Source organism: Podarcis liolepis, assembly GCF_965112155.1.
Source record: "Podarcis liolepis genome assembly, chromosome: 9".
NCBI lineage: Eukaryota > Metazoa > Chordata > Lepidosauria > Squamata > Lacertidae > Podarcis > Podarcis liolepis.
In genome coordinates, this window is record NC_139564.1 from 38,731,210 (window position 1) to 38,749,003 (window position 17,794).

The following is a 17,794-nucleotide window of genomic DNA, read 5'->3' on the forward strand; positions in this document are numbered from 1 at the left end:
TCCTCACGCTGCTATGTCTTGATATGAGTGAAAAGCAGACAGTAAGGCAAGAGTTAATTGGAAGGGAGGAGTGTTGTCTGGGGAGGGAGGCTAACAGAGAGTTAATCAGGGATCACATCCAGAGCCAGGCATGGATAAGCCTCACTAATGAGGCTCAAGTACCCTGCAGTGGCTTTCAAACCTAACTGGCTTCAAACGATGCCACCCCATGACAGAATGCAGCTAGCCATACGAAGAGAGTGATTAGAATAAATGACTACAGTAATTAACTTTGATTTGAAGCCACCTGACTGGAAAGAGAAGCTAGGAGCTGTTTAGCTGAACTCTTCCTTGTAGAAAGGGGAAGCTTTCCTTTACTCTTGTGTTTGTGTGTGTTAGGAGAACTTTTTTCTTTCAAATAGGTATTGGGTGGCACTAATGAAAAGCAGCTTTCATTCAAGGACCTCCTCATTCATTCTGAAAGGAGGGAAGAAGAAAAGCTTCAAAGGGGAACTAATTTACCTCACCCCAATCACCTTTGGGAGTTTAGAGTTTGCATTGCCACTACCACCACTGTACATATATATTTCTCAAGGATCGCGCTAAGAAAAATTTCCGCTTAACCAGATTCTTGAAACTTTAGTAATTATAGACACATTAGCCTAGATTTCACACAAAAGCAAGAGACTTGAGATTTGTGGTGGTTTTTCCCCATATAGCTTTCAGAGTGGCTTCATCAAAACAAAAATTCTTTTCTGAGGAAATGTTTTTAGTGGTAGCACTTTTCCTGGCATTGTAAAATGAACAGAGATGTATATTTTTTTTGAAGCTAGGTTCACTGTTTCCCAGTGCTCTGAAGCTGCACATGCAACATCTTAACCCACTTCATCACAACCTGCTGTTTTACAAGTAATTATCAAGCACCGTACCAGCGTTGCCCTATACCTGCGGACTAAACGTTTACCACAAAGTTTTGCCAAGTAGCATCTACAGTGTCATAGCCAGAGCAATTCGCCAAACATTTATTCAAAGACTCTGATTTATTTGACAGTTTTACACCTTCAAGGCAGGGTATAATTAAATATTTTGACAGCTAAACAAAAATTGTATAAATTTCAAAGCTGCTTAAATGGCTAGTGTACCTAAAATGAAAATGTTGTGTGGATTAGCCTCGTTTCCAAAAACGCCCCCTTAGAAAGTTTTTTAAAAATAGATTTAATACTGTTTTACTCATCAAGGTATGGATGTTTTCATTCTGATTTCAGCTGCGATATTATTCATTCTCTTACTCCAAAAATAAAATTGTATATTCGAAATCTCTTTTAAAAATAAAATATTAGGTCATAGCTATAGGGAAATAAAAGAAGTAAGAACTTAGTAGAAAACATTTTATTTCTGCTGTTTCAATTTATTTAAGATACTCATTTGTGCTGGTTCCCAATGGGATCTCGCGTCCAATCTCAAGTGACACACAGCAAACTATCTTATACTGTGTCAGACCAACGGCCCATCTTGTTTGGTATTTGCTATACTGCTGGCAGTTCTTGACAGAGATTTCGGGCACAAGCCTTTCCTATCCAGGGACTGAAATCGGGGAAAGTATGTGCTCTGCAACTGAGCTATGTACTGTCCCCCATGTTTCTTCTAGGCTATGGCCATGTGGTCCAACCGATACAGTGAGCATTTAAAGACATCTATGGCCAGTATGCTTACAATAACAAAGGATACAATACCTTGTTTTAAAGAGACACAATTAAAATGAACTCAGTAAAACAAATGGTTTAAAGTTAAGACTTGTCCGTTTTCGGGCAATTTTCCTTCAGCCCAGGTTATTATGATATTATGTCTTAAAATGAAATGTTTAATGAATGAATAATTATATAACCATTATTTAAACACCGAGGTCTTTAAGCAAATACACCAAAACACAGATGAAGTGCCTTACTGCGTTGAGGGAAACTGTAATCCAACTAAAGGTAACAATGACCAGTTGTTTATACAAACCTATTGAAATGTTTGGGAGCTAGTTCACATTCTCATGCTATGTTTATATTTCCATTTATCATCCTTCTCCTTAAGAAGAAAGCTAAAAAGGAAGAGCAGCCCAAGAACAAAATCTTGTTTAAACTACGCATGAAGACGTCAGGTAGCTTAACAAATTGAACCAATGTAGGAATGCCATGTATACATCTAAAAACATTATAGTATTACATCGTTTTCCTTGACCCCTGTCTTCCTCCCCCCCACCATCCTCCATCTTATACATTAAACAGCCCACAACAATTTGTAATTATTTTCCAAGTCCTTTTCTACAGCATCCAGCTTAAAACTATCCCACAGTAAAAGAATTCCTAGAATTTTTTTTTAAATAAAAATAAATGATGTGCAATTTGCTTTCAGTGGTTATTAATCAAAGGCCATATCTAATCTTTGTATAAGCTGCTAATTAAAGGTATACCTTGAAGTACTAAAGTGTGCAAAAATAGTAACAGTTTCATATATTGAATGCTAAGAATGCTGAATAAATGTGGGTTCTGCACACGCAATTGTAAATCCATCCAGAGTTCAAAAATGTTATTTACTACCAACAAGCTTTCACCATGAGAATTTAATTTAGGAACAGCAGTAAATTTCAAAATATATTTGAACTATTTGTTTTTACTTTCACTAAGAATTTTTTTAACTCTCAATAAGATTTTATAAAAATTATGTCTTTGGATTTTTCAAATGTATACAGCTAAACACAGTGGTCTCAATACAGAGGAAAACCCATGGAAGAAAGAAGACAGGATGTGAATTTCCTGTCCCTCCCCCTAGCAGACCATTAGCTTCCCACAAAACATCTCCAGAGAGTTGTGAGTACCTGGCTGTTAAGGTGGGCTATGGCACAGGGGGGCAATCTCCCCAAATCAGACAGGGACACTTTCCACAAAGAGAGTTTGGCTCCACTTTACCATGCTAGCTACTGTTCATGTGCATGCTCAACGCAAACTGTTATCAGGAAGGAATATACTTTTATCAGGAATATGGTGTTACTTTTTGAATCTTCATTGCTAACACTGAGGTTGAGATATGCACCTTTTGTGAATTTTAATTTCACTGAAGTTGTATAAAAGCACTAAAGAAAACAGCATTACCAGCTTTAAAGCAAATATTTTAAACAGTTCAGCACATAGTTTATGTCCAAATAAAGTCCACTAATATCATCAACTAACAACCCAGCTGCATTTGCTCATGTAATGTTTCACACATGGAAACCAAGATGCAAGATTACCTCATTTATGGTAACACTCATAAACTACATAGTACACAGTAAACATGTCTGCCCAGCAAATTAAAATATCCCTGGCTTATGTAGCAGCTGAAGCTGTCCAGAACCTGTTTATAATCCAATAGAAACAGATATTTGTCTTTAATTTTAGAAATGAGTAAAATCAAATTCCTTTACTGCTCTGCAGGCTCTGTGCCCCAGACTTACTGCTTTGCAACAAAAGACAGGCACCAATTGCTTTTCAAAGGATACATTATAAACAGTCTTAAAGCAACTTGAACTACAACTTTAAACCAACAGTTCATTTATAATTGGCTAAGAAAGGAAACCAGTTTAAATCATTCTCCTTTGCCAGTTTAAATCTGTTAGAGAAAATTCACCTGTGTTAGACAACAAAATTCCTACATTCTTATGAGGTGAACCAAAACATACATTTTGGTTTGATTAGCTTTCAGGCAAATCATGCAACAACCGAATTTATTAGTAGATTTCATGCAAGCGTTTTAATCCTAAAAACTATAGAGGAGTACAATGAAATTATCCCCCTCCATGATAATAAAAATGGAATTTACTAGTAAATGCCTGCTCTTCTTAATGTTATTAGAGCAATCTGGACCCATCATTGCATCTCCTGCAGGTAGCAGGCAGGGTTCTTGAAGCAGAAATGCCACCCAGGAAGGGAACCCCTTCCTGTGTAGATTGCACAAGAACCTGTGGGGAAGGTTCATTTTCCAGGCCTAGAACTGATTCTAAATAAAACAACAACAAAAACGAAGAAAGAAACTTAACCTGAACTAAAGGGAAGCAGACACTGGAGTGGGTAGATCCGAAGTTCCTCAACTACCCCTATCCTAAATGTAGAAATTATTTGAGGCTGTACCAGACTTCCTGCTTACACCAGGAAGAACAGGAGTCTACTAGTAAAATGTAACACTTTTCTTTGTGATCTGCCTCCTGTTAGTAATAGTCAAACTAGGATCACCAGTAATAAAATGGAAAAGTCAGAACTGACCACATCAAAATCATTCTGCAAAATCCTCCTGTTGAAGGTTGCTTTGGCAGAGGGGGTTACTATGGCCAATATTGTCGCTAGAGCAATCCACTACGAAGTAACTGATCTGATCGTGGATGAGGCGGTTGATGTGGTATGCATTATTAAGAGCTGAGCTGAGGCACTCTGGTCTTAACCAGGTGTGGTTGCCTGGGAATTCAGTGTAGCACAGTTGAGGTCAGGTGGACCACGGAATAAGGGCATGGTAGTCATTCATAAAAACTACCATCATTATTACCAGAAAACCAATGCACCTGGGATCTGGATGTTGGGTTACAGACAGGACAGGGATCTTGCTGGCTGTATCACCCATCCCGCTGCTTAGCCAACTCCATTACTGAGCTGGTGGAGGTGGTTTCTGGCATGATGATAGAGAACTTGAGGACGTTAGTCTTGGTGAGGATCCAATTCCATGTTGCCTGAGCTGGTTCAGGTCTTGATGGCCATTATGACAACCATGGGGCAGCTCAATAAATAATGCACCCAACATATAACGCTGATCATACCCTCAATCTGGTTTTCACTACAGAAAGGGTTTAATTCTTAGCATTTTATGTCAGTGCTGCTTTTATAATCCCTATTATGTTTTGTTTTCTATTTCTTGAATTTTTATACTGGTTTTGATGGCATATGGCATTTGTATTTCTATATTCTATTGTTATGTGAAATGTGTTTCTTTATTGCAGATTATGGAGGAAGTTCCTTATAAAGCAGGGTATACATTTTTTAATAAATAAATACCGTATGCCCTGGGAGAATTTCCAGGCGGCATGGCTAAGGTTCTACTCTCACTGTGGAGTGGAAAGATGGAGAGGCCCATGGATTCAATCTCTCCTAAGCATCCTCTCTAAGCCAAAGGGACCCTGAGGCCTTTTCTGTACTCCAAGTGTTGAAGCAGGCTGGCCAACAGCTAGAGCACAGATGGCACAAGTCCCAACACAAATTTGACCAAACACAGGTATGAGTGCGCAGTTGCGTTTACCATGTGGTACTGGCAGCAGCAAAGAGAACATACTTATTGACCTCCATCTTCAGTGAACTAAACAGCAGAGCTGTAGATTGATTGGTTCAGACCAGGGTCTTGTCATTAACAGACCACTCAACAGCTTGCTGTGAGATATTTGCAAAGCACTTTGAGGGCAAAATCATTCAGAACCATGTCAAACTTGATTCCACAATTAGTGCAGGTCCATTTGAGGTCCCTGGAGCATCGTCTAGCACGAGTTGTTGTAGCCTAATGATATGGCCAGAACACTTGCCGCTGTGAACTCGACAATGTATCCTCTTGATCCCTGCCCAACGTGGCTGGTAAAATTTAGTAGGAGAAGTTCACCCAGGCATTTGATGGGTGAGATATACTGTCCCTGACAACCTTTAAATTATTAGCTGTGAGGATATGTGACTGCTTAAAATTGTTTTTATTTTTATTTTTTTAAAAGTATTGTTTTGCTATTTTGTTGTTTGCCACCCTGGAGTCTTGGGGGAAGAAAGGCAGGATGGAAGTTTTAATAATATTAATAATAATAAGCCTATCTATGAGAAGTTGCAAAATGACACCTGATCTGGGAGAAATTTTAGAGGGCTGTCATTTGGATCTTAACTTTCTGGATTCTTTAGACTAGAGGATGGAGGTGCACTCCTCTTTCTACCCAAGAGATGATTACTCAGCTGCAGTCACAGTTCATGGTATATAACAAACTATATAGAGATATACGGCTCACAACCTAAAATTTCTTCCTAAGCATGCAAGCTAATGTTGCCAGGAGAAAGAAATAGAATTGATAACTGATTAGTGCTTCCTTTACTGGGATCACTTAAGAGCTTTGCCTACTGCCATCAAGCCAGGTCCTGCCTGGGCTTGCAAGAGCATCTCCTAGAATGGGATGAGGAAACTGGGACCCTCCAGATGCTGTTGGTCTTTAACTCACATCAGCGCAAGCATAGTTAATGATTAGGGACGATGGGAGTTATAGGTCAATAACAAACTGGGTTTTTAATTCTCAACCCCACCAATTGCCTGAGCCCTGCAAATTAATGTACTAAATCTTAAACTGATCATTTATTCATTGAAAGTGTGCAGTTATTAATCCTGCCCTTGTTTTGACTGCAACAAACAATAAAAAGCCAACTCTTTCTATTTATCTGTAACTTTTGCTCACAGAAACTGGATACACAAAGCAGGACTGAATACATAGATTCTCACAATTATCTTCACAACCATTCTATAAATATATATAAAAAAATAAGTCAATCTCATTCCTCCCTGACTAGAACACACTTCCATGTCTGCATCATTTGAAGTCTGTTGAGAGCTGATGTTTGACATAAATATTCTAGCTGAGTTTTAAAAGTTTGGAAACTTAGACAAGTGTGTACTGAAAAGATTTTAATACTAGTTAATTTGTGATGGCACACCCACCAGTGTCAGAAAGCCTTGACGTACTCATTATCTTGGAATTCATTTGTTCTGACAATATTTGTGGCTGCTAAAACAACCACATAATGGTCACCTAGTAAGACAGATAAATTGACTGCTTAAGCTTCACAGCAACGTCTCGTTGCCTGTAGCACACTTCCTCCCCTAGACAATTTCGGAGGGTTTGCCCCACCATCCTCCAGCAGTGCCAAAATTCCTCACACAGATAATTTAGATAAAGAGATAGATTGCTGCCCTTTGCTTAAAGGATCCCCCTTCTCCCTATTCACCCTTCTGAATACGTGCAGTATTTCTTTCCTAACGCAACACCATTAAGTAGAAGCCACTGGGAAAACAAAAGTACCTAACTTTTTCACATCAACAGAGTCCTTAAGGTTTATAAATTTTGCTTTGAACTCAGAAACTGAAAATTTCAGCATCTACAAACTTTATGAATCCTGAAACTTTGGGTTTGTTTTATGCTTCAAGTTCTACCTTTTTCATCCAACCACTTATATTTATAGCGTATCACGTGTGGATTTATCTGCATTACTCATAATGCAAGTATGTAACCTATACACATTATTGTATGAACAGGAACTCCAAGTAAACTCCAGTCATTCAGAATTGTCCTTCAAATTTCTCCCCAGCCTCCTGAATGACATGACTTCGAAATGTAATGACTAAAAGGTCAGCACATGACAGTTGAGCACTTGTGACCCCAAATTAAGAGGTATTATGCTTTATCTACTAATCAGTGAGTCACAAATGTACAACTTGCCCCAAGAACTTAAGAATTCCTGAGATTTGTTCACACATCATTGCCTAAAATGTAGACTACCTAATCAGATAAAGGAAAAATGAATTTACAAACCTTATTGAATGCTTATACTCTCTCTCTCTCTCTCTCTCTCTCTCTCTCTCTCACACACACACACACACACACACACACAGACGTAAATATTTTATGATTCCAGCATTCAAAGCCCCTTTACCCTTCTCTACATATTATCATCACCACCACTATAATCTTTTAAGTGCCTGGAAGAAAACAAAGTGATGTACTACATAAAAACACAAAACTGAAAACAACAAAACCCTGCCTGGAGGCTTACAGACTAAATACACAGACCCATGAAAAAAGAGGGCAAAAAAAGATAATGGAAGAAGAGACACTAAATTAAAACATCTCACTCAATTGGAAAAGGCATGTTAAAAATCAATATTTTACGAAGCATCTGCCTTCTTTTAAAGTGGGAAAGATTGGATGGCAGAAATCACAGAATTTTAGAGTTGTCCTAAAGATGGAGGTCATCTCACATCTAGCGGCAATGATTTCCAAAATAAGCTGCTACTGAAAAGCAGAGGGAAGGGCATGTGTGTGAAACAACAGATGAAATCTCAGTCCAGCTATGAAGAATGCAGAACTTGAGAAGGAATAAATAAAAATATAATTTAAAATTAATCGTTGATTTTTGTTATGTGCATGCTGCCACAGATACCTTGAGGAGGAGAAATTTTGCTATAAACTTTGAAAATAACATCAATCTAAAAATGTGTATTATTGTATTAAACTCAAGAACCATGAGTTAGGTTGCTGGTTGTAGTATTCACAACATTATCATCATCATCATCATCATCATCATGTATGTATGTATATATGTATGTAAATACAGTGGTACCTTGGGTTAAGTACTTAATTTGTTCCGGAGGTCCGTTCTTAACCTGAAACTGTTCTTAACCTGAAGCACCACTTTAGCTAATGGGGCCTCCCGCTGCCGCCGCGCCACCGGAGCACGATTTCTGTTCTCATCCTGAAGCAAAGTTCTTAACCCGAGGTACTATTTCTGGGTTAAGGGAGTCTGTAACCTGAAGCGTATGTAACCCGAGGTACCACTGTAATATGTATTTTATGTGTATTCCCCAGAGTGGCTGGGGAAACCGAGGCAGATGGGTGGGGTATAAATAATATTTTTGTTATTATCTTTTATTTTAATACTTCAATAATTTGGTGTTTTTTGTGGGGTTTTTTGGCTGCTGGATAAAAGGGCAGAGGCTAGACAAACCGCTGTGCATGGAGAGATGTCCTTTTCCATCCTTGAGACCCCTGGCGAAACTCACAAAAGCTCCTGTATGTGGAACTTGGTGTGGAGATGGAAGCTGAATGCTGAATGGGACAAAGCTGTGGGCAGGCTGTTTCATCCACCTTGAGTTTGTCCATAAAAAGCAAGCCTAGAGCGAAAGCCTCGGGTGATGCCAGCAATTGTAGGAGAACCTTTGTGGTGTCCAGCACTTTCCTGTTTCTAGCTATCAGAGCCTGCCAGACAAATCGTAAAAAATTTAGACAAATCCCTTTGTTTTTATGAACTATGTTTTCTCCTTTCATTTTTATTTAAGAAATAGTAAACCTTTCTGAAAATATCTTCCAACAAAAGAATTGCACGAGCCGCTCAACTTGAGGCTGCATCAATATGCAATATGAAGAAGACTTACTCTAGGCAGTAAACTGAGAGGGGGTGGAATCACTCATTTGTACTTCTCTATTAATGCAGCCTATAAAGCAAGGAAGATGTATAAGGTAAGGGATGGCACTACTGTCCTCGAGGGAATTAAATTCAAGCAGCATTTCTTCGCTTGACTGGGGAAGTGTAAGATAATGAATGCTGCAGTTTCAAGAAAAAGTGAAAATAGCAGGCACGCTGGATGAGAGTTTTTATTTATAAGAACGACCCTGGTGTATATACAGTATTTGTAAATAAATACAAAACTTTTTTATTTCTGAGTCTGGTGTAATGTAGTAAGGTCTAAGGGAATCCGAGAAAAAATGTTATCATGGTGACTATAGATTAGATAGAGATATAGATAGATAGATGATAGATAGATAGATAGATAGATAGATAGATAGATAGATAGATAGATAGAGACAGATACCAGTTTTGCAGGTTTCATTTCTTTGTCAAACTCTAGCAAGGCTAGAAAATGGAACACAGCATGGGGCCAAACCGATAGGAGCTCCAATTAAATTCTAAAGAACAGTGGATTGGATCCAGGAGAGTGCTCTCAGTTGGCAACAACTCCTCTGGACATGACCCAACACAAACAGGTTGAAATCATCAAATCATGTTGGAGGCGAGCCAAAACCTGTTTTCCCCAAGTACACACTTTTACCTTTTCCTATATAGCTGCTGCTCACGCCTGTCGAGTAAAGTGCTTGGGGGACACTACTGCAGGGAGACAGACGCTACCACTCTACACTAGATGCTCTCTGCTCCAGCCTTTGACCAAGACAGGAGGAAAGTGCTTCTGCACGCAGAAATTAATTGTACCTGCTCACATCCTTTGTAAAATGACACTTTCTCTCCTACCCAACCGACATGCCATTACAATATATATTTTTGGTGTTAATGTGTATGCATGGAGCATTTAGAATCTCTGTCTCTTTGTTGCTGTGTAGTTAAGAGACCATATACTCCCAAGCCAGGAATGGCTAAGCATGTGGCTTCTATAACTCTTCGTATGGAAGAGATAAGAGTAAGTGATTGTAATGGTGCCATTTTGCTTAAGTATATGAACCTATAGGCACAGCATGATTTCCACACTTATCATTATTGGTTTACACACATTTTGATGTCTCAAGGTATCAAATCTACTTTAACATTAAACATGCTCACACCATCCTGTTACAAGAGAATATACTATCACTACTAACAACATTTATTTATACCCAAGTGCACTAGATGCCACATAATAGAAAAGGCACTCTGGCCTGAACAAAACAAAGAAGAAAAAATAAACTTCAGAGTGACAGTCAAATGCTTTAAGCACAAGATTTTCCATTTACATCTGCAGATCTGACCACTGGAATATCAGCATGAAAGAAAATGCATGGTTTTGAAAATAACTGTCAGTTCTCTAATTAATTAATTGCTTATGAAGGAGAAAGGCAAGGCACTTAAAAACAAGAACAGATCGCCTGGTTAGAAGCCCAGAATACTGTTACCATGGTAGCCGGCAGAAACAGTAATTGTTTAGTGTTTTCTAGATTAGGCAAAAGTCAAATAAATTGAAACAATGCAACATATCAACCACTTTACTAGTCAATCAGTCACAATACTGATTTTACTCCCATCATAATACATCTCCCAGCCCCTTCAATTCAGTCCAACATATATGGTTCCTTGAATAAATTGAGCAAATATGGGGACCCATCTCATCTATTTGTTCTGAGAACAATAGCTGCAGACTGTGCCTCAATCCAGTTCTGTCCCTAGTAAGGAATTCAAATTCCTACTCTAGTGAGGTACTCCTTCCCCACCCTCCCTAGTCGATGGCAAATAATTTTCCTTGAGAGAAGATCTCCAAGCTGCCTGAAGTCTTTCACTTTACAATGATCACTCACTGGGAAAGGCTCTAGCCTGCCCTGGATCAGATACTGAGGAGGACAAGAAGAAGAGGAGTTTGGATTTGATATCCCGCCTTATCACTACCCGAAGGAGTCTCAAAGCGGCTAACATTCTCCTTTCCCTTCCTCCCCCACAACAAACACTCTGTGAGGTGAGTGGGGCAGAGAGACTTCAGAGAAGTGTGACTAGCCCAAGGTCACCCAGCAGCTGCATGTGGAGGAGCGGAGACGTGAACCCGGTTCCCCAGATTACGAGTCTAGCGCTCTTAACCACTACACCACACTGGGAGTATGCAGCCTGCCACCTTTCCTTTCAAGTGATCCTGTATCTCAGAAGTTCCATTTATGCAGGGGAGCAGTTTCCATACAGAGTTGGCCTCTAGGCTTCAAGAATGCCTGCATTTTTGCATACAAACTAAGTAACTGAATTCCGTGAAATGCTTTTAGTAGCTGAATTTTGAAATGGTGTCACTAAGAGAGATTAATGGAACCCTTCTTCAATAATATACTCAAGACTGTCTACAGGTGGACAACCAAGGTATCTGCTTTGGGAACCCTTAATCATGAAGATGACCTGAGATCTAGGTCTCAGGAAAGTAATATCCAGGCCACGCAATCACTCGATGCTTGACACTGACCCAAGGCCAGCATCCAAACTGCTGAGGCAATATATCACAATTAACAGCTCCACTGCCTCATCAATTGCTCAAGGGCACTATCCCTTAAACGGTCTGTACCTAAAGCTGGGGATATACCTGCAGGCCACCTAGGGCTGTCAAAGCTCTACCCCTTTAAATTTCTGCTTGTTCTTAGCATGGGGCAGGAACCTAGATCAGCCATGCACATGCTTTGCACACAAAGGCATCTCCAGATAGGGTTGGAGAAGACCGCTTCATGAAACCCTGGACAACTGTTAACAGACAGTTGTGCTATAATTTCAATCACTCCTCGACACTGGCCATGCTGGCATGGGCTGATGAAGGTTGGAGTCCATCAACACCTGGAATGAACAACTTTGGTTATCTCTAGAGTCTTCTTCTTTGGTGATCACTCGTAGCTGACTAAGATTGTCTTCCATAAACACAGTTTTAACAATTGAGTCTGTAAGTGACTGTGGAGGACAAATCTGGATCCACATATCCTTCCACAGTGGGGACGTTGGTTTCCGGACGGGAGTTGATCACGGTGTGGATTTGCCAAGCATGCCTTTCTCTTAGCACGTTTCTCCTTTGTGTCCTGAGTTCGAGTGTCTTCAAAGGCTGTTCTCCAACTGGAGCACTCACAGGCCAGTGTTTCCCAGTTTCAAGTGTTTATACTACATTTTTAAAGATTTGCCTTGAGACAGTCTTTAAACCTCTTTTGTTGACCACCAGCATTACGCTTTCCATTTTTAAGTTCGGAATAGAGTAATTGCTTTGGAAGACGATCATCAGGCATCCAAACAACATGACCAGTCCAAAAGAGTTGATGTTGAAGAATCATTGCTTCAACACTGGTGATCTTTGCTTCTTCCAGTACACTGATATCTCTAGAGTAGACAATAATGAGCTATAAGGGTCAATGACAATATAAGAAAGCTTCCTACGGCTGGAGTATTCAGCCCAAGCGATGGCCTCAGTTCCTATTTCGGTACTCAGTTGAGCTTAAACCCTTGTTGAAACAGCAGTCATACCTTACAGCTCTCACAGATCATGCAGAATCAGACCTTCTCTTACTATCTGGATTCCAACTTCCTGAAATCAGATCTCTGTCCATGCTACCTTCTCAAGAGATTCATTAAGAGAGACTCTTGATGGCAGTACTTGCAGCCCATGTCAGAAGTATTGTAGAATAAAGTCTCATTTACGGTACATTGTGGGTAACAGTTTCTGTTATCTTTTGAAATGCTAAAACATCACGAAAAATCGCTGTAGGCTTGTAGGCAAATTCACGGTGCGGGTGAGCTGAATCTTATAGGCAGTGTCACTCCATAATAAGCACAGCCAGTCTGCCCGTGAAGCAGTCTGAAGCAAGCTGCTTCGGGACAGCACCCTGAGATGGGATGTTACCCTGAGAGGAGAAGAAGCCACCACCCAAAGTGGCAAGGCAAATGAGAGATTGGTGGGCAGGTGGGCTGCGGTTCTCATCATCTCACTCACCAGTAGCACTTGCTACTGCTGGGAGCTCACCACTGCCAAGCGCTTGCCACCTCCTGCTCCTCGACTCCAGAAGCTGCAGCAGCATGCTCATGGGTGGCAGCACACTCCTCTACTTTCCCCTACATCCCCATATTCCACCCCCTCATTCTCTTTGTGGCAGGCCAGGGGCAATTAGAGGAGCATGCCACTGCCATGAGTGGGACACTGTGCAGGTCAAGTAGCAGAAGATACCAAGCACCCAGCAGCACCTCGCAGTGGCAAATGCCAGGCACCAAGCATCAGTGAGGGACAGGAAGTGGGGGCAGTGCCTCTAGCGGCAAAATGTTCCTGGCTGCCCCCGACAATAAGAAATTTGCATAGATTGCCTACCAAACTAGTATAATCCATGAATGAAGTACAGTGGTACCTCGGGTTAAGTACTAAATTCGTTCCGGAGGTCCATACTTAACCTGAAACTGTTCTTAACCTGAAGCACCACTTTAGCTAATGGGGACTCCTGCTGCCGCTGCACCGCCAGAGCCCGATTTCTGTTCTTATCCTGAAGCAAAGTTCTTAACCTGAAGCACTATTTCTGGCTTAGTGGAGTGTGTAACCTGAAGCGTATGTAACCCGAGGTACCACTGTATGGTCATTACAGCTTTAGGATACAACAGGTTAAGTCATGGAATGACTGAAGCAATAAATGGCAAAAAGCAAGGTGACATTTAAACAATTTGACAGTTAATCAAAACAAGCTTAGGGGAAAAAATACTGTTAAATTTGTTTACCTTTCTAAGGGTCGACAAAAGGAAGCAAAACATACTGATCAAGCTATACAAAATGTGAATGACTGCACTGAGGACCAAAAATCTAGTTTCTGCATCTGAAAATGTTATTTGGAACATTACATGAGCAAAAAGCCGCCAATCATTTGGCAGTACACCAAAAAGACCTGGCTATAGTTCTCCGTGCTACGAAAACATTCAGGCTAGATTGCTACAATGCACATAATGTAAGGTTTCCTTTGAAGACTTCAGGATACCACATCAAAGCTAATGACTCGGAGTAAGAGTAAGGTACCTATCATATCAGTTCACTAGCTACAAATTTGCTTGTGTTTCTAATTCAAAGTACGTAAACAGTTTGGGACTGGAAGAATATCTGATGCCATACAAGTATGCCCAGCCACAAAGCCCATTAAGGAAGTTCCTTTGCCCATTTATCTAGAACCCTCTTCAATGGCTTTTGAATACCAGCTGAATATATTGTTGTCCTCCCAGATTTTTAAAGGGGATGCTAACTTTATCCTTTGTTACAGTTTAAACTTGATTTATTTTTATTTTTTTTTAAAAAAAGTATTAACCTTCGGTTTCATAAGTCACTGTAGTTTATATCCTCACATTTCCCCCTACTTCTTTCTCCCAAGACAAAGGCAAAGATATATCTAAACTGTTTTAATGAAACCCCATCTTGTTATTTTTTAATACTGGGAGCTAGATTAAAGTAACTATGTCTGCCAATTAGCATTGTGAACCCCTGCTATTGACCTGATACTGTACAATCTGTTATTATGTACTGTCCTATATATCATCTGTTCCCCTTGCTGGTCTATTCCAATAAAAGACGGACAGCTGCAACACTATATCCCTGTTCAACCTGAGGACCATCTGACTTTAATTGTAGTACACAGCTTGATGTGGGTCTGGTTATGAGAAGCCAAAGTATCACAGTGTAATAATCTGGAAAAGCAGAAACCTGCCAGGCACAGGGCTGAAACAGAGGCTTGGGCTGTCTGGTTGGCTGATGGGATGTAGGAAATATGATTAATGAGCAAGGTATAATGATATCAGGAACCCGATTAGCACCACAAAAAGGTCACAGATCAAAGCAGTATGCATTTCATGAGGTCTAATCACTGTAGAAAAATCTGTAAAACAAACTGAAAGGGGGGGAATCTGCATGCAATAGCTTACACAATGGGCACTTAAAACTACTATCGTTATTTATTGTGATCTAGGAAGTTGCAAGGATGTAATAAATAGACAACTCTGCTTTTTTTATAAAATTTAAAATGTTCTCGTGCTATTACAAAGAATTCTTTGTCAAAGTATTAGAATTTTTTTAAATATAATTTTCCTCACTACTCACATTTATATAATCTTACAAAAGTACTAATTAGACAGCTGACATACAGTCACTGGAGCTATGTAATTACAGAAGCACAACGTATTTTGCATAACCCCAGAATAGAACATTAATCATGCAATTACTCAAATAAATTACTTATACATTCCATTTCATTTGGACTCAACAAATGCAAGGCCTTGCACAAAGAGTAAGAGTCACATGTAAAACATCAGGTATGTGGACTTCCCTTTCCCCCATCACACAGAATATATTTTTATGCAGGGCAAGAGGAAATCTATGATGAACTCCAAAACCAAACTTCATCTCTCTCTTAATTAAGCAAGGAAGATTAGAAGGTTTGCTATATCTGGAAAAAATACCAGGGGTGGGGAAAGAAATGGGCTGGGGAGTATAATGGTGTTTTTGATGCAAGCACTACCTTTTCGTACCATAGAAATAATTTTCACCTCATTTATTTGTTACATTATAGGCCACCTTTTCTCCTAGGAGCTCTAGGTAGCATACTCCCCACCCCAATTTTATCATCATAATAACCCTGTAAGGAAGGTTAGCCTGAGAAGCAGAGACTGGCCCAAGGTCACACAGTGAGTTTCACGGCTGAGTAAGGAACTGAACCCTGGCCTCCTAGGTACTAGTCCTTCATTCTAACCACTACACCACACTGACTGATTATTTTTTCTACAGTTAAATACTACCCTCCCCCATCCCCATCATGGAGTTCAAAGTAATTGTACATGAGGTTCCTGGATAGCATCCCATGCAGGCACTGACCAAACTGAGACATACTTAGGCTCATATGCTTTCATTCCATGGTCTATTTAACATTATATGAATTTTTGTATCACAGAGAGATATGATTCTCATCCTATAATTACAGAAATGGGCCTTGTCTTAATACCTAAGAAATATTAGGTGGCATAAAATACAATAAATACAAGAAAATATTTACAATCTCCTACCCCATTTTTTTCATACTATGTCACATAATGGAAAATAAAGTCTATCAGGCTAGAATAAAATAATATATTTTTGCAATACATTGCAAGGTATGGAATGGATGAACCCAGATTTGAGCAGCTGCTCATGCAAGCTCTTTATAAAGTATGATAGAAATAACTGAAGATGTATTTAGGAGGAAAACATCGGCGATTATGACCAAACCAACAAACAGAAATGGGGCTGCAAGTGAAGATGATTGGCCTGTTACCTCGAGCTAACCCATATGGTAAAGCTATCATGGAAAGCAGGTGTGTGCTTTCAGTGGCTCATTACAGATAACAAAACTCAAGTGAGATATAGCTAAAGATGCAAATAATTACAAGTTAGCACAAAAACATTAAAGTGAAGTGGTAGGTGGAAAGCAGGTGGTTTGAAATTCAACTTTTAAACTTGTTACAGTTAACATACATAAGGGTAATGGTGACCTCTGAACCAGAACTAATCAAATGCCTAATGTGAAGACACGAGCATTTTGTCTATCTTTCACTATAATAACAGTGTCATCAGTAATGCCAGAAATATATATGTGAGAATATAATAAAGGTATCCCAAAAAAACTTACATTACATTAAAACAATGAGAAAAGCATGAGGGTCTACTGTTTAGGTTTTAAAAAAATCTCACTAGGCATTCCCAAGCCTATGAGTACACCTAAAATAGCTCTTTGGATCCTAGGCTTCATAAATTTTAGCTTTACACAGAACAAAGGGACTAATCTCATTCTCTAAGGAGAGACATTTCAAGCACCAGCTCTTAATACAGAGAATAGATAACGGTAAAGGTACCCCTGACCGTTAGGTCCAGTCGCGGACGACTCTGGGGTTGCGGTGCTCATCTTGCTCTATAGGCCAAGGGAGCCAGCATTTGTCCACAGACGTTTATCTTACCAATCTATTTATGCGAACAAATTCTTCTGGCGTTTTGGCCCATGGTGGAAGTTCAACATCAGACACTACTGTTCCATCATCCATCACTCCAAGATTGTAATTATTGTAGTTGACAAACATCTCAGGGAGATAATAAAATTCAGGAACCAGCTCCTATGTAAAAATGAAAACCAACATGTTAAAATGAAAGGAAAACTTTGCGTGCGCGCACACACACACACTCACTTCCCGCCTTCTCACAGAACCTCCAGTGAATGAAAAACTATTTCATCAACAGAGGGATAAAATTAGATACATTTTATTGGGGCTGGCAACATGACCTCTCCAGAAAGTCTTATCTGCCACCATCCTTATAGTCTCTGCAGGGCCAGGTTTTATTCCTTTTTGTACCTTTTCATGCACCATGCCTTTCAAACAACTTTTACTTTTAATGTGGGCATTTCAACCCTATAATTCATATTTCGTTTTTGTTTTTTTGCCAGAAAGAACAAGTGCTTTTATTGTTTTGTATTGGTGATTGATTG

At 39.7% G+C, this 17,794-nt stretch overlaps 1 protein-coding gene across 1 annotated transcript in view; it reads right to left on the reverse strand.

The window, feature by feature from the left end:
* Positions 1 to 17,794, reverse strand: part of LRBA (LPS responsive beige-like anchor protein) — a 351,536-nt gene that overhangs the window by 60,391 nt on the left and 273,351 nt on the right. Inside the window, 1 exon segment of the mRNA XM_083520191.1 lies at positions 17,271 to 17,423. Coding sequence (XP_083376317.1) covers positions 17,271 to 17,423 — 153 coding nt within the window.